The 23,987-nt window shown below is 32.8% G+C and overlaps 2 protein-coding genes across 2 annotated transcripts; both read left to right on the top strand.

The window, feature by feature from the left end:
* The first annotated feature begins 1,361 nt into the window (after positions 1–1,361).
* LOC113119705 (sodium-dependent neutral amino acid transporter B(0)AT1-like) lies at positions 1,362–11,582 on the top strand. Its single transcript, XM_026289321.1, has 12 exons — positions 1,362–1,583; positions 2,821–2,961; positions 3,052–3,189; positions 4,557–4,738; positions 6,116–6,226; positions 6,304–6,416; positions 7,415–7,543; positions 7,737–7,893; positions 8,011–8,215; positions 8,459–8,618; positions 9,453–9,616; positions 10,589–11,582. The coding sequence occupies exons 1-12, from the start codon at positions 1,379–1,381 to the stop codon at positions 10,807–10,809; spliced, it is 1,926 nt and encodes a 641-aa protein (XP_026145106.1). The 5' UTR covers positions 1,362–1,378; the 3' UTR covers positions 10,810–11,582.
* A 1,723-nt stretch (positions 11,583–13,305) lies between these two features.
* On the top strand, positions 13,306–23,987 carry LOC113119704 (sodium-dependent neutral amino acid transporter B(0)AT3-like). The gene is made up of 12 exons (XM_026289320.1): positions 13,306–13,522; positions 16,133–16,273; positions 17,097–17,234; positions 18,287–18,468; positions 19,397–19,507; positions 19,580–19,692; positions 19,802–19,930; positions 20,045–20,201; positions 21,062–21,266; positions 21,337–21,496; positions 22,471–22,633; positions 23,407–23,987. Exons 1-12 carry the CDS (start codon positions 13,390–13,392, stop codon positions 23,611–23,613), a joined length of 1,839 nt encoding a protein of 612 aa, XP_026145105.1. The 5' UTR covers positions 13,306–13,389; the 3' UTR covers positions 23,614–23,987.

The following is a 23,987-nucleotide window of genomic DNA, read 5'->3' as shown; positions in this document are numbered from 1 at the left end:
AAGATTAATTTCACCGTCTGTAGAAGAGAGTAATGGCAGAAACGCCCCAAATCAAGCAATAGCTGGAATTGACTGCTTTAAAGGCTGGGGAAAGCATTTATAAGTATGAGAGCAAGAGTCTGGTGATATCTATGGCTCACAAACTCACTGCTCTGATTGCACAAAAGAGATCTGCATCTAAATAATAACTTTAAATAACTTTAAATAACTTTTAAGTGCTGTCCTTTGGTGTCTTTGGAAAGAAGAGCCTTTGGGCTTTACTGTCCATCAACCAGAGTTGATAAGGTTCATGTCTTGACTACACAGCAAGCAATGCAATTTTGTCATTACTATCATTATATATAAATATGACATGGATAAAAAACAACAACAAAATGAATACAACTTAAACTAAAAAAGAAAACCAAAAATATAAAAATAAAAATAAATTAAAAATATGATTAAAAACTATAATAGTATGTAATACCAGTAATAACACTGCTAGAAATAATTTAAACCTCATTTTCAGACCATGTAGATATAAACTGTAACTTAAATAATAAAATAAAATACATATTTTATGATTAATTAATTCAGACTGAGACATTACTGTTTCTTAAAAAATAAATATATTACAAATAAATGAATAAAAAACATTAAGTTTAATTTAAGCTAGTTATCAAGAAAAATTTTCTCATTTCCATTTAGTTGAACTTGAAGTATTAAAATAACTAAGAAAAAAACAAACACTATACAAACATTTAAAAAAAAAATGTAAATACTAATAAAAATGATACAAAAATACAGCAAAATAACTAAAACTTTAACTAAAATAAAACAAAAACTGAAAAAAATAAAGTAAAATAAAAAACTCTAAATATTAATAAAAACTACAATAGTATATCGATGATAATAAAACACAACACTAGGAATAAAGTAAACGTATTAACATGATTGATTTTCAAACAGAGCATACAATACATTTCTGTATTACACATTAATAGAATGATTAAAATGTTATTTTATTTTAGCTACTTTTGTTTAGATTCGCTTGATGCAATGAAATAAATAAAACTAAGACTAAAAACTTAACGATGACAGAAACACACAAGAAGAAGAAAACTAAAAAAGCTAACTGAAAGCTCTCTGAATGACAGTGAACAGCACTAAATGAAGCCTCCTGACAGGATGGATTGAAGTAACCCAGGCGTGAGTGAACATTACACATTAACCAGCATCAGCACAGCTCCGGCTGTCATCCAGCCGCTATCTTGCTGACAAAACACTTCAGACATCCCGGGACGAGGGGCGAGGACTAAAGGTCTTTAATAACCAGATCCCCGTTACTATCAGCACATCTCACTCTATCTCCAGAAGAGAAGCACAGTCCTGAGCAGACATGAAGCTGAAGCTGAAGCTCCCGAACCCGGGTCTGGACGAGCGGATCCCGTCTCACGCCGAGCTGGAGAAGCTGGAGCTGGAGGAGGCTGGAGATCGTCCACAGTGGGACAACAAAGCCCAGTACATGCTGACCTGTGTGGGCTTCTGTGTGGGGCTGGGGAACGTCTGGAGGTTCCCGTATCTCTGCCAGAGCCACGGAGGAGGTGAGAAACACAGACAACACTCCTCCGACTCAAACCTGTAGACGGATGCAAAGAGTCGGAGAAGGGATGAAGGGAACGGAGACAGAAATAATACATGCATTTCTAAGCTGCTTCGGATGAAAGCATCTGCAGAGTGTTTAAATGTGAAATGTAAAAATAATCAATCGATCGATAAATGCCTCTATTATTAAGTTGTTTTGGATAAAAGTGTCTGCTTGATGCATAAATGACTGAAAAATCAAACAGGTACAAAAATTTAAATTTATTTTTTATTTATTTTTTTCATCTTAAATGAATTTTAAGGGAAAACTATTATTCATCTCTTATGAATTATCCCTGTTAATGCCAAAACTCTTTGGTTACACTTTAGTTTAAAGTTTCCTTTTACAGTGTAATTATACATGATTTAAGTACTAATTGATATTATGTACTTACTATATGGGTTAGGATTAGAGTTTGATTATGCATAATTAATTGTTATTAGCCTATAATAGTAAAGGCATTTAACGAGGACACATTAAAATAAAGTGTTGCCAAATATTTCAATAATAAAAAAAGGAGTTAGAGGAAGATCAAACTTGCTTTTTAATGTCAAATTAAACCAATTTACATTTGTATGAGATTGAATTTAAAAAAAAATGGATAGAAAAAAGTGTGTCTAAGCAGTTTATGCAAGCAGTGACTAGAGTAATTTGTGTTAATGAGTGATGAGGTTAATGTATAGTGATTAAATATTCCTGTGGTCATTAAATAACCTGAGCGGGGAAACTGAGAAGAAAGAAAAACTTAAAATCTCAAATTTGAGGATTCTCTATAATTATTATTTTATTATAATGCATTAAAACACATTTAAGTTGTGTTGGATAAAAGAGCTTGCCAAACGCATAAATGTAAATACCAGATAAAAGAGTAAAATATCAATATTTAAAGGGTTAAATAAATGTGAGTCGCTTTGATTAAAAGCATCTACTACATGCATAAATAAACACATTTCTAAGTTTTGTGCATAAGTGCATGAATGTCTAATTAAAATAATAATAATAAATAATTCTCTATTGTAGGCTCCTTTGGATAAAAGTGCATAAATGTAACTAAAACTAAATATTGCAATGTTGTAGATTGCTTTGAAATAAGCACCTGCTAAATTCAAGAATGTATGTAAAAACTCGTACTCACTGAAAATGGATGAAACAATGTTTTTGCGTCTGATGTGAGTGTTTCCTGCCGGCTGCTCCAGGAGCGTTCATGATCCCGTTCCTGATTCTCCTGGTTCTGGAGGGAGTCCCTCTTCTTCATCTGGAGTTTGCCATCGGTCAGAGACTGAGGAAGGGCAGCGTGGGCGTCTGGAGGTCCATCAACCCGTACCTGACCGGCGTCGGTGAGTCACAAAGACATAAACGTGTTCAGATCATCCGTTCCTGCAGAGTCTGGTGTGTGTAGAGCTTCACATGTGTGTGTGTTTGTGCAGGCATCGCCTCCATGCTGGCCTCCTTCATCGTGGGCATGTACTACAACACCATCATGGCCTGGGTCATGTGGTACTTCTTCAACTCTCTGCAGGAACCTTTACCCTGGAGTCAGTGTCCGGTGAACGCCAACAGGACAGGTATCGCACAACATAGTAACACTTTACTTTAAATCTTTATGCATGATGCATTAAAGCTATTCATAATACATGTTATAATGAAATATATGTTCTCATAAATTGATGTGACTAATGTTAAAATGAAGATTCCTTGTTGCATCTGGAATCAGTTGTTTGTCATGTGTTTTAATGCATTATAATTTCTAAAAGTATTGTGCGATGTTGTCATTCAATGCATATTTAATGCATTTATCAAGATTTTAAGTGAAATAAAATATCAGATTTAAATCTTCAATGTAAAATTGGAAATGCAGAAATAATATGAAAGCAACAGAGAAAAAAAATGGTAAATGTTAAAATGAGATGATATAGATACACATATATTAGATGAGAAACATGTTGAATTAAAATAACATTATATGAAAACTTGGAAATGCTGATATAAAATAAAATATAAATGACATATAAACTTCTAAAATGTTAGAAATGTTGATTGATTAAATGAAAAGATTAAATTAAATTAAATTTTAAACATATATATATATAAAAATATTAGATGGAAACTTAATTGTTAAAATTAGGATTGTTAATTTAAAATTAAATATAAATGTTCAATTAAAAAAATGATCTATGTTTTTGAATGTTAAGTTAAAATCTGCTAACAATATATAACAATATATAATAAAGGAAATAGATGAAAAAATGTAATGTTAAAATTATAAATATTAGAGGAAAACTTAATCATTAAAATTTAGAAATGTTAATATAAAAAATCTAATATAAACATTAGATGAAAACATGAACTGATTTCATTTCTAATATTAATGTTTAAGTTGAAATACTAAAATTACTAAAACTGAAATAAAAATATATAGAAATGTAGAAAACAAAATTACAAAAGCACATAAATTTACCAAAACTAAAATGGATACTGGACATATAAAAATAAAAGTTAATTCTAAATATTAAATTCTATAAAGCAAAAAAAAAATAATTAAAAGTAAAATAAATTTAATAAAATAAAAAAAAATAATTTACATTCCTAATTAATGTTCCTGGGGCAGGTTGCATAAACCTTTTAGATTAATGATAATAAAAAAAAGACTGGTCATAACTTTTTTTATTTAGTTATGAAAAGGTATATCTGTCTTATTTGTATTGAAAAACTAAGTCGGATTTAACTCTTTGGTAACTGCTAGTTGGTCAAACTACACGGTGGCGACGTTTATCTAATTAGCCCCTGCTCTTATTATAAACATAAAGCATATATTGTAAATAAAAGCTCTGTAAGTTTCTCCACCTCTGAAAGGCAATGCTGTTGATGTAATTTAACCTAACCTGACTGTAATCCTGTACTGAGTGTGTGACGGGAGCGTGTCTCTCCGCAGGTCTGGAGCCGGAGTGCGCGCGCAGTTCTCCGGTGGATTATTTCTGGTACAGACAGACTCTGAACAGCTCTGCGGCGATCGAGGACTCTGGAGGTCTGCAGTGGTGGCTGGTTCTGTGTCTGTTCTGTGCCTGGACCGTCCTGTACGTCTGCTGCATCAGAGGCATCGAGACCACCGGGAAGGTGACACGCAAAACACACCTCATACTCACCAACAATACAGATAGCTTCACAGCAGCCGAAACCAGTGCGGGGGGTAGCATTACAAGTAACGTGCGTTACGTAATCAGATTACTTTTTCATCAAGTAACTAGTAAAGTAATGCATTACTTTTTAATTTGCAAGAGAATATCTGAGTGACTTTAAAAAAAAAAGAAAAAAACAAACACACTGATTTAGTATTCATCAAAATGAATTAAAACAGTGAAATGAAAACTCAAAATATGACGCGAACCTGCAATACTTAAATAATACAAATGTATTTAATCCCATTTTATTAACTGTCTTTACTGCTGATCTGTGACGATCCAGTTCAACCATACGAATACAAAAATGACTTTAGATAAACCGTGTTTCATTGTTTTGTTCGTTTTATTGCTGAAGAGCGTCGAACCTTCTTCTTCTTACTTTCCCTTAAGGTTTAGTCTTTACACTTTTTGGTGTGAAAGGGCTTTTACATTTGCTATAGATATAACATATTTATATTTATATTTAAAAAATAATGCAAAAGTAACATAAAGCAGTACTTTCCATGAAAAGTAACTAAGTAACGTAATTAGTAACTATTTAGGGAGTAACGCAACATTGTAATGCAGTACTTTTAAAAGTCACTTTCCCCTACACTGATAAAAAGTTACTGAACAGTAAGAATTTGAATGATTTTTAAACAATTATCTTCTGCTCACCAGGCCTGTGTTTATTTAATATAAAGAACAGCATCAACTGTAAAATTGTGAAATATTCTTTTATGTAATTTATTCCTGCAATTTCAACGCTGAATTTGTTGCATCATTACTCCAGTCGCATTATTCTTCAGAAATCATTCTACTATTCTGATTTGCATCTCAATAAATAAATAAATAAAATGTTGAAAACATGATGTTTCTTTGATGAATAGAAAGTTCAGAAGAGCAGTTTTTATCTATAATGCATTTATAATGTCTTTATCGTAACCTTTGATCAATTTAAAGTATCCCTTACAAATAATAGTATTACTTTTATAGTTCTATTTAGCTTTACATTTTATTTATTACTTACTGTAGTAATTTTACTACTTCAACTAATTTTAGCACTTCAACTTACAGTTAAGATTAACATTACTTTTACAAAATTTTGTAAGAACGCTACCTGTTTAAAACTGAATTGTTTCACAATCGATGAACTCTGCAGCAATGATATTTATTGAATTTAATTCATATTCTCTTCCGTAGAGTAGCTTCACAACTGAAACGTTTGTTTCATAACTGATGAAGTTTACAGAATCACGGTTCTTTCTGCTTTGAGTCAGTCTGTCCTGTATACAGCACTAACAGTGATGTGATGATCTCCTGCTGTCCTCAGGCCGTGTACATCACATCCACGTTACCGTACCTGGTCCTCACCATCTTCCTGATACGAGCGCTGACGCTGAAAGGCTCTGTGAACGGAATCAAGTTCCTCTTCACTCCAGACGTACGTTCAGCGGTTAATCCTGTGTGTGTGTGTGTGTGTGTGTGTGTGAGCTCTGACGTGTCTCTTCGCTGTTGAAGGTGAACGAGCTGATGAACCCGACCACGTGGCTGGATGCTGGAGCTCAGGTGCTCTTCTCCTTCTCTTTGGCCTTCGGGGGACTCATCTCCTTCTCCAGCTACAACTCGGTCCAGTAAGTGATCTATACACACACTACACTCCCAGGATGACACTGATGAGAAGCTGCGTACTGAGGGATGGCCATACTTCTGAATAATCTGCCCAAGAGGCAGCATATAAATACTAAATAGAACAGGTCCCAAAACCGACCCCTGAGGGACACCCTGGCATACAGGCGTAGTCTGAGATCGATTAGTACCCAGGTAAACAAACTGAGAACGTTCTGAAAGATAAGATTTAATTAAACCAGTTCAACACAGTTCCAGATACACAAATCCATCTATGTAGTCTGTCCAGTAATATGCTATGACGTATCATATCGAATGCAGCACTAAGAAGATTTTAGTTTAGATTTTAGTTTTATTAATTTAACTAGCTTCAACTATTTTTTTTTTTTTTTGGTTGTTACTTTCCAAGGCTACATTTCTATATTTCTATATTTTAGTTAAAGTTTTAATAACCCTGTGATATATATATATTTAGTAATGATAATTTAATTGATATTTATTTCAGTTTTAGTAATTTTAGCACACTTTATTATTTTTTTGGTTAGTTTTTTTATATTTACTTTCAACTTATATTTGTTTTAGTGTTATTTTAAAATATAAATGTACTTCAGCTTTATTTTATTTTAGTACTTTATTTTATTTCAATTAGCTGCCTATGCAACATCTTTAATTCTCGTGTCTTTTTTCGCATCTAATCTCATTTCAGTTAACGAAACAATGCTGCTCAAGAGACCATCTAGTTTATGTTTCTGTCCATTTTAATGCAAATTTTGGCATATTAACACTTGGAATGGAAGAGTGCTTTACTCGCAAATGTTTCATGCATTGTTCTAATAAATTTTTTAATTATTAATATTTAATCAAGTTATAGTAGCAATTTTGGATGGAAACATGGAAACAAGGTGAATGCCTTAAAGCGTTTCCTATGTAGGTAGCTTACTAGGTTTTGGAAAAGCAGCTTATATTGTACATATTTTGAATAAAATGATTATTTTTCCATCAGTAATAACTGTGAGCAGGATGCTGTCACCATATCCATCATCAACGGTCTGACCTCCGTCTACTCCGCCACCGTCATATACTCCATCATCGGCTTCAGAGCCACGGAGAACTACGACGCGTGTCTAGAGAGGTGCGTCCTTACATACACTACTGTCTGTAAGATTAATCTCTATTAAGAAATTAATACTTTTATAAACGCATGATTCCACTGAAGAAAGAAAAAGCTACTTTGAAGATGAACAGAAGATACTTCTTTCAGAAGCTCTGAAGACTCCAGATGTTTGAATGGTAGTGTGACCTCATTGTATTAAACTTTCTGACAGTAACATCCTGACGCTGATGAACGTGTTTGATCTACCGGAGGGAAACATCACGGAGAGCAACTACGACAGCGTTCTTCAGCATCTCAACAGCACAGCACCAGCCGTCTTTCAGGAGCTCCAGCTGAAGACCTGCGACATGCAGACGCTCCTCAGCGAGGTACGACAGAAACCACACATTGATTACTAATCTCCCATCCTTCACTAAATCATTCTGAGCTCCCAGAGTCTGAGTAAAGATCTCCGGATGAACAGCTGCCCTGATGTTTGGTTTCAGGGAGTTGAGGGAACCGGTCTGGCCTTCATCGTCTTCACCGAGGCTATCACTAAGATGCCCATCTCTCCTCTGTGGTCGGTGCTGTTCTTCATCATGCTCTTCTGTTTGGGATTGTCCACTATGTTCGGGAACATCGAGGGAGTCGTGGTGCCTCTGCAGGACCTGAACCTGCTCCCCAAAAAATGGCCTAAAGAACTCTTCACTGGTAAACACATCAAACACAAACCACTTCCAATCACTTCCAAGTAACGCACGTTGCGTAATCCGATTACTTTAAGTAACTATTAAAGTAACGCATTACTTTTTTAATTTAGAAGGAAATTACATTACTTTCCATAAAAGGTCACTAAGCTGTTACTTTTTTAGGGAGTAACGCAATATTGTAATGCATTACTTTTAAAAGTAACTTTCCCCAACACTGATCAGCTGACCTGCTGATGTTTTTCAGGTCTGACGTGTGTTGTGTCCTTTGTGACGGCGCTCGTGTTCGTCCAGTCGTCTGGTAACTACTGGCTGGCACTGTTCGATGGCTTCGCCGGCTCTATTCCTCTGCTGGTCATCGCTCTCTGTGAGATAATCGCTGTGGTTTACGTCTATGGGATTGACAGGTAAAAGCCAACTTGGACAATTTGCTAATTCATGCTAACAACATGCTAAAATGTTAATGTACTAAATCATGCTAGCAATATTCTAACAATGTGTTAGCAACATCATAATGCTAGCAACATTTTAACAGCATGCTAAAACTGCTAGCAACATGCTGATTCATGCTTAAAATATGCTAAAATGCTAGAAATGTGCTAAAGATGCTAGAAACATGCAATGTGCTTAATCATGTTAATATGCTAGTAAAATGCCAAAACATGTTAGGAAAGCATAAAATCATACTAGCAACATTTTAAAACACACTAAAAATGTGCTAAACATGCTAAAACGAGCTACCATGGGTTAATTAGCAACATATTAAAACATGCAAACGATTTGCTAAATCAAGCTATCAACATGCTAAAACATACTAGAAATGTGAAATTATGCTAGCAACATTGTAAAATGTTTAAAATATGCTTACAATGTGAACACTCATGTTAGCTATGTGCTAAATTATGTTAGCATGCTAAAACATGCTAAATCATGGGTTAAAATGTTAGAAGCATGTTAAGTTATGAAATAACGTGCTTAAATGCTTTAGCAATGTACTTAAACATGTAATAATCATGTTATTTCAAACTTTTAAACAAGGCGTTCTCAAGCCAACATCAAAGTTTGTTTACTAACTTTACTCGTCTAGTTGATCTTATTATTGCACAGTTCCAGTTCTAGTTCATGCAGTAGTTTAATGCAATACACAGCAACAGCTTGTGTTTCGATAGATGCAATTAGAAACTCCTGATGTTTTCAAGAGCTGAGAAGAAAGGTAAAGCTGTTCTCTGTCTATCCTCCAGGTTTAACAGTGACCTTGAGTTCATGGTGGGACACAAGCCCAACATCTTCTGGCAGTTCACGTGGCGGTTCCTCAGTCCCATCATCCTCCTGGTCATTCTGATCTTCTACTTTGTCACTACAGTCAACAAACAGCTGACCTACAACGTCTGGGACCCTGAAATCAGTACGTATGGGGCTATATCTAGCATTAGCAAATTCAAAATGCATGTTTTTTACACTATTACTTTAAGCTTGTTTAAAAAAAAATGTATATCCAATTTAAAAATGATAATATAGAAACTGAAAGATGTGGTCAACGTGAAATCTAAATTTTCTCAAATAAAGTGCAGTCACTTCTACACAAAGAAGCTTGTTATAAAATAAATAAGTAAAAATACGTAATTGCAACTTTTTATCTTACAGTTTAAATTACTTTTGGGGAAAAAAGTACGAACTGTGAGATTTAAAAAGAATAGCGATTATTTTTATTGCATGGTTGGGGGGGGGTGGACCGACAACACTTCCCCCGAAAAACTTTGTTTTCAATATTAGAATGTTTGTTGTTGCGACCAAAAAAAAAAAAAAAAGAGATGTGAGATCTTAAATGTAAAAAAAAAAAAAAAAAAAAAATCGCAATTACACTTTTTTGGCAATTTTTTTTGTTATTTTTTTTATTTATGTTCATCACCCATTCAATTTCCAAAAGATTAAAATGATATCCTTGTTAAATATCCAGTCTCTATGGAAGCTTGTTTCCGCCAAGGAAATAACAAAAGGTAGTTGCGACTTTTTCATCTCAATATTCAGACTTTTTTCTCGCAATTCAGAATTCATGTCTCACAATTTAGACTCGAAAAAGGAAGAACAAATCTGAACTGCGACTATTTTTTTATTTGGTGGTGAAAAAAAAAAACTTGTTCCAATTTTATATTTTAAAACGTAATGTCAAATTAAAATAATGTTACAATTCAAATACGCACTAAAAATACATTAACGTATAAAATGTAAAATTAAAATAATTTTTTTTAAATGAAAGCAAATCGTAAAATGAGAATAATTACGTAGCTTTATAGCAAAAACAAATCAAAACACTAAGAATGTATTAAAACGTGAATAATTAAAAATAAAAACGATTAAAATAAGTGTGAAGACTAAGCTCATGTTCTGTGTGAACAGGATAACTTCCCCACTCTTAAAGAGGTGAACTATCCGAGCTGGATCAGCGGGATCATCTTCATCCTAGCCGGCATTCCCAGTCTCTGTATCCCAGGAGTCGCCATCATCCGAGCTCTGTGGAGATGCTGCTCGAAGGACCAGGAAAAGAACGAAAAGAGCAGCATTTCCGGAAAAGAAACCAGTGTGAATACAATAGCGTAGACCCTACGGAGCGATGAAGCCACGACCAAAATAAGCTCACGGATAACATTCTAAATGACGCCAGGTATTGAACTCTGACATTTGTACTATATACACTCACAATATATATTTGTGTAATAAACAATGATGGTTTTTCAATGTCTCTATCCACCTTATTTTGAAACGTGAAGCTAATTTTTGGAGCGAATGAAACCGGAAGCCGTGCATATTCCACTTAGAAATGATTAAAAACAAGGTGGATAGAAAACAGATATAGATTCTCTACGTTTGTTTTAAAGAGAGTGTGTTATTGTCATCATTTCCCACAGGACCCGCTGTATTTATTTCCCAGCGCTTACAGAACAGTTTGTCCTTAAGGTTTTACAGCGCTTATCTCTCAGTGTTGAATTAATAATTATCAGAAGCTGATATATTGTGCTCTCTTTGTTCTAATAGAGGCTTTTTGTTTTACTGGTGAACTTACAGTCAGGACACGCCGATAATCTACAGTTAGTTACTGTAATATCTTATCTAACACACACACACATGAAACAATACAATCAGCGCATGCTAATAAAGACACTAATTGAGTTCTGAAGAAAGAGTTTCCCAACACCTGGCCTGGAATGCTCTTATGCTTATTTCTACACAATTCTTTAACAAAAGAATTTTTCACATGTTTACTGCTGTATGACACTTACAGCAATAATAATTAATTCAGATTATTTTGACACAGGGAATCGTTTAACAAACGTTTAACAAACAAACACTTTTGAGCTGAAAGCCTGAGATTTTAGGTTAATATTTCAGTAATTAACAACAAATTCACACATTTGTTTTTAGTAAGGGTTTTATTTTGATTGTTTTTCATTTTGAAATTATTTATTTTAACTTTACATTGTTATGATTTCATACATTTTTGTGAGTGTTATTTTTGGTAGATTTTATTTTTTAAATATTGATATAATTTTTATGGTTTAATACATTTTTAATAAGTTTTCTGTTCTGATTTGTTTTTATTGCCACTGTTTTAAATAAATTGTACATGTTGATTCAATGCATTTATAGTGTTTTATTTTGAATTGGTTTTTTTTTGCAATAAAATTAATGTTACATTTTATGATTTAATACATTTTTAGAAAGTGTTCTGTTTTGATTTATTTTAAATGTATCACATTATTTTTTTAAATTTAAATTTTTTATTATTTTATTTTGATTTGTTTAAAAAAATAAGTTTGTGATTTAATACATTTTTGTGTTTTATTTTGATTGGTTTTAATAAAAAAAATATTTAATTAAAATTTCATATGTAAAGTGATTTATTAGATTTGTAATTTTATTTTAATTAGTCATTTTATGTTTAAATTATTAATTAATCACCACTTACAAACCAGGAATGAGGCTAATATAAAATCCAGGACATGTTTATGATAGCTTTACTGCACTTATTGTTTATTTTTGCGTAATAAAAAATTATCTTTACACATTACTGTATCTTTTGATGTCTTAACTGTGTTTTCTGTAAACTGCATCCGCTCACAATCAGCAGCAGGTGGCGCTATGAGAACAACACTGAGTGAAAACCATTACATGCACACAGCCAGCAGACATGAGACACACATCCTCAAACTTCACCAATTATCTTGACAACATAATAAATATATAAGTAATAAACAAAAACATTCCAAACCGATCTAAAAAATTATAATTATATAATAATTATAATTATATAATTATACATTAAAATTAATTAAAGTTAAATAAACGACAGAATAATTTAATTTAATTTAATTTAATTTAATTTAATTTAATTTAATTTAATTTAATTTAATTTAATTTAATTTAATTTAATTTAATTTGTACTCAAGGATTTTTAAAACATTTCTTTTTATATTATCTGTATTCGTTGTAGTTTTTAGTTTTGGTAATGTTATGTGCTTTTGTCATTGTTATTAGTTTTTATTTCATACTTCTATTTAGCTTTATTATTTCAGTTTTAGTACACAAGTACTTTTAATTCATTTTAGTGCTTCAACTTAAATCATTAACACTGGAAATGTTGCTTTGGCGAACAAACTCAAATCAGTTTATGTTATTTAGTTTTTATATAAACATGTTTGGCCTTTTCCAGAATCCCAATCTTCTGCGCACTAGTGTACATGTGAACAGCTGATGATGTCATCACTAGTGGCCCGAACACCCGAGTCTTCACACATTCCCTCTAAAACAATGCATCTGAGTTTAATGACAAACCAGAGCCATGCTTTCAGAATTATTTACTAGCTGTGCCCACATTATGATTGTTCTCTCTGCCTGTATATTACGAGAAAGGACTTTGTTTTTAGCCGAATGATATAAAAATGTAATGAGGACTATAAAATATTACAGCAGTGACACACAGGCAACCTTTGCATCTTGGTTTTTATAGGGAAAACACGGATTTAGGAAGAAGTTACACATTAAACTGCAGCACACAGCTCTGAAACTGCATTTTTCAACCAATGCATAAATTATCCGCCCTGTTTATAGTTAGTTGTGCGAGTACATAACCCAGCTGTGGTGCACACACACACACACACACACACACACTCTCACATCAGGATGGACACAGCCAGCGAGCAGGAACGGCCCAAATGGGACAATAAGGTCCAGTATCTGCTGACGTGCATCGGATTCGCCGTGGGACTCGGGAACGTCTGGAGATTCCCGTACCTCTGCCAGATCTACGGAGGAGGTGACTGGATTATTACTGAAAATAACGCAGAAGATGATGAGGATTTGAGTGGCTTTAGATCAGCTTCTACGCTGAGAAATATTCAGTGTAGGATTTACTTTAAAACTATTTATGATGGTAAATCTGATAATAATTACAAACAAATGGCATTGAATTACACGTCAAATTTTGATGTAGAAAGACTGAAATTTGATTTTCTCATAAAACATCCACCAATAATTTCAGAAAAATTATGTATATATATATATACAAATTTTTTACATTATATTTTATTTTTTTGTTATATATTTATGTTATTTGACATGTTTAATTTATTGCTGTTAACACTCGAAGACTAAATAAAATAACATAAATTAACGTAATAGTTTGAAACTTACGATAAGCTCTGATTTATTAACACTGATGCATTGACTTACAACAAGCAATATATTTATTTACAGCACTTTTCGTTTAACATTAGTTAATAATAACACGACATGACAAAACACAAATAACATTAATATTAATAAACGCTATATTGTTCATTGTTGGGTCTAATAATGCATTTAACTTAAACCATTTCTGTAAAGTGTTGTAGAAAATACTTTATGATTGCTGTTGAAAGTAATAATTCTTGAAACCTGAAGTCATAAATAATCAACTTCTTCCTGGAGCTTATTAAATAATAAATTCAGTTATAATTATATTAAGTAGGCAATTATTAAATGGATTAAAACAAATGCTCAAGTAATTTCAATATTATTTATACAGCTGTTCTTTATTATAAAAAAGGGTAACAAAACACTAAACCAGTTATTAAATGCGTTTTACATTTGCATTTATGCATTTAGCATATGCAGAAATTCATGAATTTTATTCAAAATAATAAGGAACAAAAGCAATTTGTCGAACAGTCTATATTCATAAAATTCAATGCCAGGTTTATCACATAACTACATCAGCAAGAAGAAACACAAAAGTCTGAGATCAGTATCTCAGTACCCAAATTTGAGAGTTGATACTTTATATAAAAAAACAAAAACTATATATATATACACTATATATATATACACTAAAAATAATCATTAATTAATTATATTCATAATAATATCATTAATTATTATATTCATTATTATTAACTATATATTTGTATTGATTTTTTTTCTCATTTTATTTTATTTATTTCATTTAAAAGCACCAACAATATATGCAAAATACAATACAATGCTGCATTTATTAGTCAACAATATTACGTGGAAAATTTCAGATATCACCAGTGTTTGGGGTTTATTTTTTCAATTAAGCAATAATGTAACATTACTTTTAAATTAACAACTAAATTTCTTAGTTACTTTTGCAAATGAGTAATGAAAGTGACAGCCCTTCTGTCCACATGTTGAGAGGAACCAGGAGTAAGTGCAGAGACAGAGGCACAATTTCACTTTGGGTGTGAAAGGGCCTTTAAAGTTGCCAAAAATAAAACTTTTTAACCCATGTGACAAAGAGTAAAGTAAAATAACAATGCATTACTTTCCATAAAAAGTAACTAAGTAACACAATTAGTTAATTTTATTATTGAGTAACGCAATATTGTAATGCATTACTTTCCATAAAAAGTAACATTGTACTGAACAACGCATTAGTGTCAGTCAATTACTTTCCATAAAAGTAACAATGTTACTCAATAGGCTACTTTTATATCGAGTAACGCAATACTGTAATACATTTCTTTCCATAAAAGTCACTTTTTTATTGAATAAGTTACTTTTTATTATTAGTTACTTTTTTCTTATTGCGCAAAACGCAATACTGTAATGAATTACTTTACATAAAAAGTAACAATGTAATGCAATAAGTTACTTTTTTATTGAATAACGAAATACTGTATTGCATTACTTTCCATAAAAAGATACAATGTAACACAATAAGTTACTTTTTATTGAATAATATACTTTTTATTGAATACCGAAATACCGGATTCAAATATGTTCCATAAAAAGTAACAATGTAACACAATAAGTTACTTTTTAATTGAATTAATTACTTAATTACTTTTTTACTGAATAACACAATACTGTATTGAATTACTTTCCATAAAAAGTAACAATGTAACACAACAAGTTACTTTTTTTTATTGAATACCGAAATACTGTATTGAATTATGTTACATAAAAAGTAACAATGTAACAATGTAACACAATAAGTTAATTTTTTATTGAATTAATTACTTTTTTACTGAATAACGCAATACTGTATTGAATTACCCATTCCATAAAAACTAACAATGTAACACAGTAATTTACTTTTTTATTGAATACCAAAATACTGTATTAAATTACGTTCCATAAAAAGTAACAATGTAACATAAGTTACTTTTTAATTGAATTAATTACTTTTTTACTGAATAACGCAATACTGTATTGAATTACTGTCCATAAAAAGTAACAATGTAACACAAAAGGTTACTTTTTTATCAAATAAGTTACTTTTCTATATAAAATAAACGCAATAATGTATTGCATTACTTTCCATAAAAAGTAACTTTCCAGTTTTTGAACAGTCAGATCTGGAGGTTGTTGTGTTTGTGAACAGTCAGATCTGGAGGTTGTTGTGTTGTTGTGTGTGTGTCAGGTGCGTTCCTGATCCCGTACCTGATCGCACTGGTCTTCGAGGGGCTACCTCTGCTGTATCTGGAGCTGGCCATCGGTCAGAGTCTGAGGAAGGGCAGCATCGGCGTCTGGCACTCCATCTCTCCTCTGCTGGGTGGAGTCGGTGAGTGAAACACACTCTTCTGCACGTTACTCACACACACTAACATGCAGAATGTTTCCAGAAACAACCATAAAACTAAAAAGTTCCTAAGCTAACTTCGATGATGGCTTGACAAAGCCTTATTTGAAATAACTAACTAACTAGTTTCACGTTTAAAAATGTTACTTGAAGTCATGTTATTAAAATGTTCTAGAACATTGCTAAAATATTTAAGCAAGTTGCTACCATGATTTAACATGCATATTAACGTGTTTTAGCACATTGTTAACATGATTAATATGTTGCTGACATGATTAGCATGTTGTTAGTATTACTGTATGTTGTTAACGTGATTAGCATTTTGTTAACAGGTTGCTAGCATGTTTTAGCACACTGTTAACACGATTAACATGTAGCCATACTGCTAGCATGTTTTAACACATTGTTAACATGATTAGCATGTTGCTGGCATGATTTTCATGTTGTGAACATGATAAGAATATTGTTATTTAACATTTTAATTTAATATGTTGATAGCGTGTTGCTAACATTATTTAACAAATTGCTAGCATGTTTTAACATGATTAATATTTTGCAAGCATGATTTAGCATCTAAGGGACTTTCATTTGTAGTTTTGATAGGTCCAGCTTTGTTTTTACAGATGTGAAACATGCTGAATTTTATCTGAACAGATAAACATGGCTTTTATTCTCTGGTTGTTCTGTGATTTTCCATGACTGAATGCTTGATGTGTTGTCAGATTGTGTTCCTGCATTATAAGTCTTTATGAGCTCATAAAAGCATTATTGGGTTATTACCGTATGATTGCGCTTGTGTTGGCAGGCGTGGCGTCGATGATCATCTCGTTGCTGGTGGGTTTGTTTTATAACACCATCCTGGCCTGGGTTCTCTGGTACTTCTTCCACTCGTTTCAGGAGCCACTGCCCTGGAGTCAATGCCCCATCAGCGAGAACCGCACCGGTACGGAGAGAAAAACACACCAGGAACAAATACAACATCTCAGTCCATTTGGACATTTCTTTCATCACAATTAAACTTGTTTTCTGTCAGGTGCCCATAAATGCAATATAATTGAAAATTAAGCGAAGGATGAGGTTCAGACAGGAAATAATAAAAAATCGGAATACTGTAAATCATAAAATGTAAGAAGACAGAGGGAAAGAGAGAGAGAGAGAGAGAGAGAGAGAGAGAGAGAGAGAGAGAGAGAGAGAAAGAAATAGAAGAGCAATTCTTACAAAACCTGTCAAGGCCTGTCAGCATATCTCAGTCATGTAATTTATCAGCAATAAATAAATAAAATGTAATATAAATAAAATAAAATAAACACACATACATAAAAATAAAGGAATAAATACAAATATGGTAAATAAAATAACTACCAAAATATGAATAAAAAGAAAATAAATACAAATATAAATGTATATTAAAAGTAAAGAAAAATACAAAAACAAACTAATTAATAACATCTGTAAGAGTACAAAGCAAAAAAAAAAAAAAAACTACATTCAAAAATTAAATGAAAATAAATAGATAAATAGAAAATAAATAAAAACATAAATGGAATACAATTAGGAATGCATATAGTTTAAGATATACTTTATATAATATTCACAAATTATATATATATATATATATATATATATATATATATATACAAATTAAACATACATATAAATAAATAAATACATACAAATATATTAAAATAAAAAATATAGTAAATAAAATAAATACATAAATATGAATAAAACAAACATAAATTTACATTAAAAGTAAAGAAAAATGCAAACAAATACAATCTAAAAAAGCTAAAAAAAAATGATAAAATAAAATTTTAAACAAACAATTAAATAGGAATACATAAATAAATTCACTAAATAAATCCATTAAAAAGTAAATATAAATAAAATATACATTAAATGTAAGTATATGAAGTACTTACATTAAGAATAAACATATAATATAACACTATTTCTCAAGTGTCTGAGGTGTTGACCTGGGCCCGTGTGTTACAGGTTATGTGCAGGAGTGTCTGGCCAGCACACCGGTCAACTACTTCTGGTACAGACAGACACTGAACATCACGCCGGACATCGAGCAGAGCGGCTCGCTGCAGTGGAGGCTCGTCGTGTGTCTGGCCTCGGCCTGGAGCATCGTCTACATCTGCTTCATACGGGGCATCGAGACCATCGGCAAGGTGAGCCCAACCGTCCCAAATACACCAGCCTTTACTGAGCTGCATCATGGGTTATGTGTTGGTGGATAACCCTGCATTTGAAATATGATTAAAAAAATAATAAAAAAACATTTATTATTATTTTATAAAACAGTCATAACTTAAAACTGTTAACTGTATCTAACCAGCAACTTCTCATTATAAGTGAATGTTAAAAAATATCAAAAGTTTTTAATGTTACCGTGTTATTACTGCATTTCATCATTTTTAATCAATTTAAGAAATTCTTTGAAATTACACATGAACGATAGCAATATGTAAACAAAAACCTAAAAACTAAGTCAATGCTGATGAGAAATTTTATTTGGATATATAATTGTAAGAAATTTATAAGAACATATAATCTGAGAATTATTAACCCCTTTGGAACGAATGGAGTTAAATTAAAAATCTTTCTAAGATCTGAATTTTTACACCATTGCTCTAAACCAAATTTATGAAACCTACATATTTATTTCTAACAAAAGAAAAACAATACTCAAAGATTTAAAACAAGATTAAATAATTTTACTTGCATAAAGTGTTTTAAAGTGATCAGTTTTTCATTTAATCTATTAGATAGATATTCATGTTTATCAACAAAATTCAGTCCAGAAGTATAAGAGACATAGGGGAAAGGCTAAATATAAGTTACAAATATTTTTTGACACTAATATAACTTCACAGATTATTTTACAGAAGGTATTTTTGACACTAATGGTGCCCCATACAAACCCGGGTCAAAAATGACCCGAACACGAAACACGTTATATCTCTTAAAGAATAAGTGTAAAAAATCTGGGGAAAATAAACAATGTGTATTTTGAGGATCTTCACGCATTTTCAGAGTTTCGTTCTCTTACAAAAAACTATGCATTGTTTAGAAGTGTTTCTCTGGACTGTGTTGCAGGCCGTGTATGTGACGGCCACATTTCCATATCTGGTGTTGACCATCTTCCTGGTGAGGGCCCTTACTCTGCCCGGGGCCACAGACGGGCTTCGGTACCTCTTCACTCCAGACGTGAGTCTCTCTCTCTCTCACACACACACACACACACACACACAGGTTTGACGTGTGATCTGGTCTCTGCAGTGGGCGCTGCTGATGGATCCTCAGGTTTGGCTGGACGCTGCGACCCAGATCTTCTTCTCTCTGTCTCTGGCGTTCGGGGGACTCATCGCCTTCTCCAGCTACAACCCCAAAAAGTACAACCTGACAAAAAAACAAATCAATGACACCAATGATTCTTACATTTCACCTAAAGGCAAAAGTGTGCAAACACGTGTGGACCTGACTGTGTCTGTGGTTCTTCAGGAATGACTGTGAACGGGACACTCTGGTTGTTGGGATCATTAACAGCGCCACGTCTCTCTACGCTTCCATTCCCATCTTCGCCATCCTGGGCTTCAAAGCCACCAGCAACTTCAACTCCTGCATTGACAGGTGAAGCACAGCAAACTCAAGCTTGAACTCTTATCATGCATTAACACACACACACACACACACACACACACACACTGTAAGGAGAGGCTTTAATGGTGTTTCCTTCCTCTGCAGTAACATCCTGGATCTGACCAACGCTTTCGACGTCACCGAAGGAAACATCACGATGGAGAACTACGAGAGCTGGTTAACATATCTGAACTCCACCGATCCGGACAAGGTGTCCAGTCTGAACCTCAAACACTGCGAGCTCCAGAGCTTTCTGGACCAGGTAAACCATTGCTCACTAAATCATCAACAGAACAGAAAATCAATCATAAAAGAGCTCAGATTCTCTTTCTACACAGTTATATTTATTCATTTGGCTTGCAAATCCCTTCAGAACAGCAAACTGAGATGCATTTTATTTTTCAGGATGATTAGAAAACATTCGTTTACAATAGGAATCTTTTGTATCATCATACATTTCTTCATTTTTCATCAATTTAATGCAGCATTGATGAATAAAAGTATTAATTTCAGTGCGTAACAGGTCTTGAAGATTAAAAATAATATTATATATATAAAATATAATAATAATGTTAAATTACTTTAAAAAAATACTTCGAAGTGAACATTTCAAAATACAAAAAAAGCAACAAAAAAAATTTAAATAAAAAGTTGATAAAAATATACAAAATAAATATTATAAAATAAAATAATTACATTTAATTAAAATTAAAATATAAATTAAAAATATAAATTATTTTTTTTAATTAAAAAGATAAAAAATAAAACAAACAAATTATACAAAAAATGCTAAATTAACATCCACTCAAAACAAAAGGGTGGTGGTCTCAAAAGTACTTAAACATAAGTAAAATAAATAATAAATAATTATAAAATAAAATAAATCTAACACAAAAATCTAAAATACAAATTAAAGTTTAATAAACAAATAAATAATACTTTTACTAAAAACAAAACTATATACATATATATAAAAAATACAAAAAAAAAATGAATAAAAAGGCTAAATGAATAATGAATAATAAATTATATAGAAGACAGGGCTTTGTTTCTTAAAGCTAGGAGCTGTAATTAAAGCTGATGGTGTGCTCTGGATGAATCTGACGGCTCTCTCTTACCCAGAGTGCTTCAGGAACGGGGCTGGCGTTCATCGTGTTCACGGAGGCTGTGATCGAGATGCCGGGGTCACAGGTGTGGGCCGTGCTCTTCTTCGTCATGCTCTTCAGTCTGGGTCTGTCCTCCATGTTCGGGAATCTGGAGGGAGTCCTGACGCCGCTGCTGGACCTGCATCTGGTGCCCAGCTGGATGCCCAAAGAGCTCTTCACAGGTGAACACACACACCATCCACAGGTGCACACCAGCTCGTCTCGAGCGCTGACCACGAGCTCTCCGTGCAGGTCTGATCTGTGTGTTCAACTTCCTGGTGGCCCTGATCTTCACGCTGGGATCTGGCAACTACTGGCTGGAGATCTTCAACAGTTATGTGGGCTCCATCCCTCTCCTCGTCATCGCCTTCTGTGAGATCATCGGCGTCGTCTTCTTCTACGGGATGAAGCGGTCAGTGAACTCACTCACTACACACAGACTGACCGATGAAACACAGCAGAAGCTGCTGCTGCAAACAGCTGTTCATCAGAGCAGGGTTCATGAGCTCATCAAAATAGATAACCATTAATTAAACCCTACATATACCAATAAATTAAATTGGAAAAATGTATTTGTGATTTAAATGAATCACAAAATAATCAAAAATAAAATTCAAAAATAATTTTCAAATTAAAATAACACTTAAATGTTAAAAACGCTGAATGTTAAATTGAAATGAATGATTTCATGAAAACATAAACAATCCAGATAAAACACACTTAAAATGAAACCATTAAAATTTTAAAAACGAAAGATTGCTAAAATTAAATTATAGATGTTTAATTAATATGAATAATAAAATAAAATGTCAAATTAAAATTAATAATTGTAAAAACGAATTAAAACACTTGCTAAAAATGAATTAAATCATTAAAAATATATATATATAAAAAAACACTCAAAATGCAATACATTTCAATAAAAACCAAAGTATAAAAATATGTTAAAAAAAAAAACTTTTATCAACTGAATAACTTTTTTTTTTGTTCTTCATATCATTAAAATGGAAGAAATAGACGTTTCTTTAAAGAACCTTTTACTGAATGGTTCTTCAATGCCATCGCTGTAAAGAACCTTAAGAACCTTTATTTTAAAATTTGCACAATGAAATCATAAAAATGTAAAAAATAAAAGTCATCAAAGTAAAAAAATAAATAAATCAATATTTAAACGAAGTACTTTCTACAAATTAAATTATAAAAATAAATAAAAATAAATTTTAAAATAAAAAAATTAAAACAAAAGTTTAAATCATGTCATGTTTCTCACATGAGCATGCTGATCTATTATTGAAATATGGAAGTAACATCTTCAGCTTTGGCTGACTAAAGAAGTTTGGGAATCAGTATGAGACGGTACTTCGAGACAGATGACTTGTGTTTCAGGTTCAGTGATGATATCGAGAGCATGACGGGCCGCCGGCCGAACCTGTTCTGGCGCGTGTGCTGGATGGGCATCAGTCCCATCATGCTCCTGGTGGTTCTGGTGGCGTACATCGTGGTCCAGGTCCAGAAACACCCCACATATCCTGCCTGGAACCCAGAATACGTGAGTCTGAAGCACATCCACACACAACACAACAATAACACCCAGCGTCCCCACAGTATCACACACAGCCGTAGCCAAGAAGTTATTGCTCATAAGTTTTCACACCCCTTGCAAAATGTGCGTTAAAACATCTTATTGTTTATTTAGTACTGACCTGAATAAGATATTTTGAAAAAAAAAAACAACAACTAAAGTTTACATATAGTCCAATAGAGAAAATAATAGTTGAATTTATAAAAAATAATCTTGTTCAGTAGTTTTCATCCCCTTTGACTCTTAATACTGTGTTGTTAGCTGAATGATCCACAGCTGTGTTTTTGTGTTTAGTGATAGTTGTTCATGAGTCCCTTGTTTGTCCTGAACAGTTGAACAGTCTGCTGTTCTTCAGAAAAATCCTTTAGGTCCCAGAAATATTTTTGGTTTTCCAGCATTTTTGTGTATTTGAACCCTTTCCAGTAGTGACTGTATGATTTTGAGATCCATCTTTTCACTCTCAAGACAACTGAGAGACTCAAACACAACTATTACAGAAGATTCAAACACTCACCGATGCTCCAGAAGGAAAAAACATGCATTAAGAGCCGGGGTGTGAAAACTTTTGAACAGAATGGAGATACATTTTTCTCATTTTGCCTAAATATCTTTTTTTATTTTTTTTATTTAGTACTGCCTTTCAGAGGCTACAAAAGATACTTACATATTGCCCAGCAGACAAAATAAGTGAAATGTACCCCGATCTTCAAATTCATAATGCTGTGTTTGTGATGGTGCAGGAAAAGTTCCCGGAGTCGGAGGTGAAGCCGTACTCGGACTGGGTGTTTGCCATCTGTGTGCTGCTGAGCACCGCTCCGGTTGTCTCCATCCCCATCGTAGCTGTTTACAGACTGATCCGACGGCAAACACGGCCACAGACCGGCAGCAGTCTCCCAAACCCCTACGACAACCAGGCCTTCAGCACCGAGAGCTTCAAAGCGCTCTAGAGACACTTCCCATCATTCCCTGCAGCACCATCCCTAACCCTTCCGGAAGAAGGATCTGAACTCTTAAACTTTTACTAAAACTTTACATACTTTTTATTACTAAAAATGTTTTTTGTTGTTGTTCTTAAACTAGGAGGATAAAAAGCAAAAAAATAAAAAATAAAAAATAATAATAATAATGACCATTTAAAACGAACATCTTCAGAAAGAATCTGAACTCTGAAAATTATTATGACTTTACTGCATCTTTACATTATTTAAATTAAGAAAAACAAAAAATTCATTGAAATTTTATTTTTTGTTACTAAAATAGCTGATAGCAGATGTTTTTCCTCTTTCAATTAACTTATTGTTTTATTTCTAAAGATTATTTG

This window comes from Carassius auratus, chromosome 19 (genome assembly GCF_003368295.1).
Source record: "Carassius auratus strain Wakin chromosome 19, ASM336829v1, whole genome shotgun sequence".
Classification (NCBI taxonomy): domain Eukaryota; kingdom Metazoa; phylum Chordata; class Actinopteri; order Cypriniformes; family Cyprinidae; genus Carassius; species Carassius auratus.
This window is presented reverse-complemented; position numbering and strand designations above follow the sequence as displayed.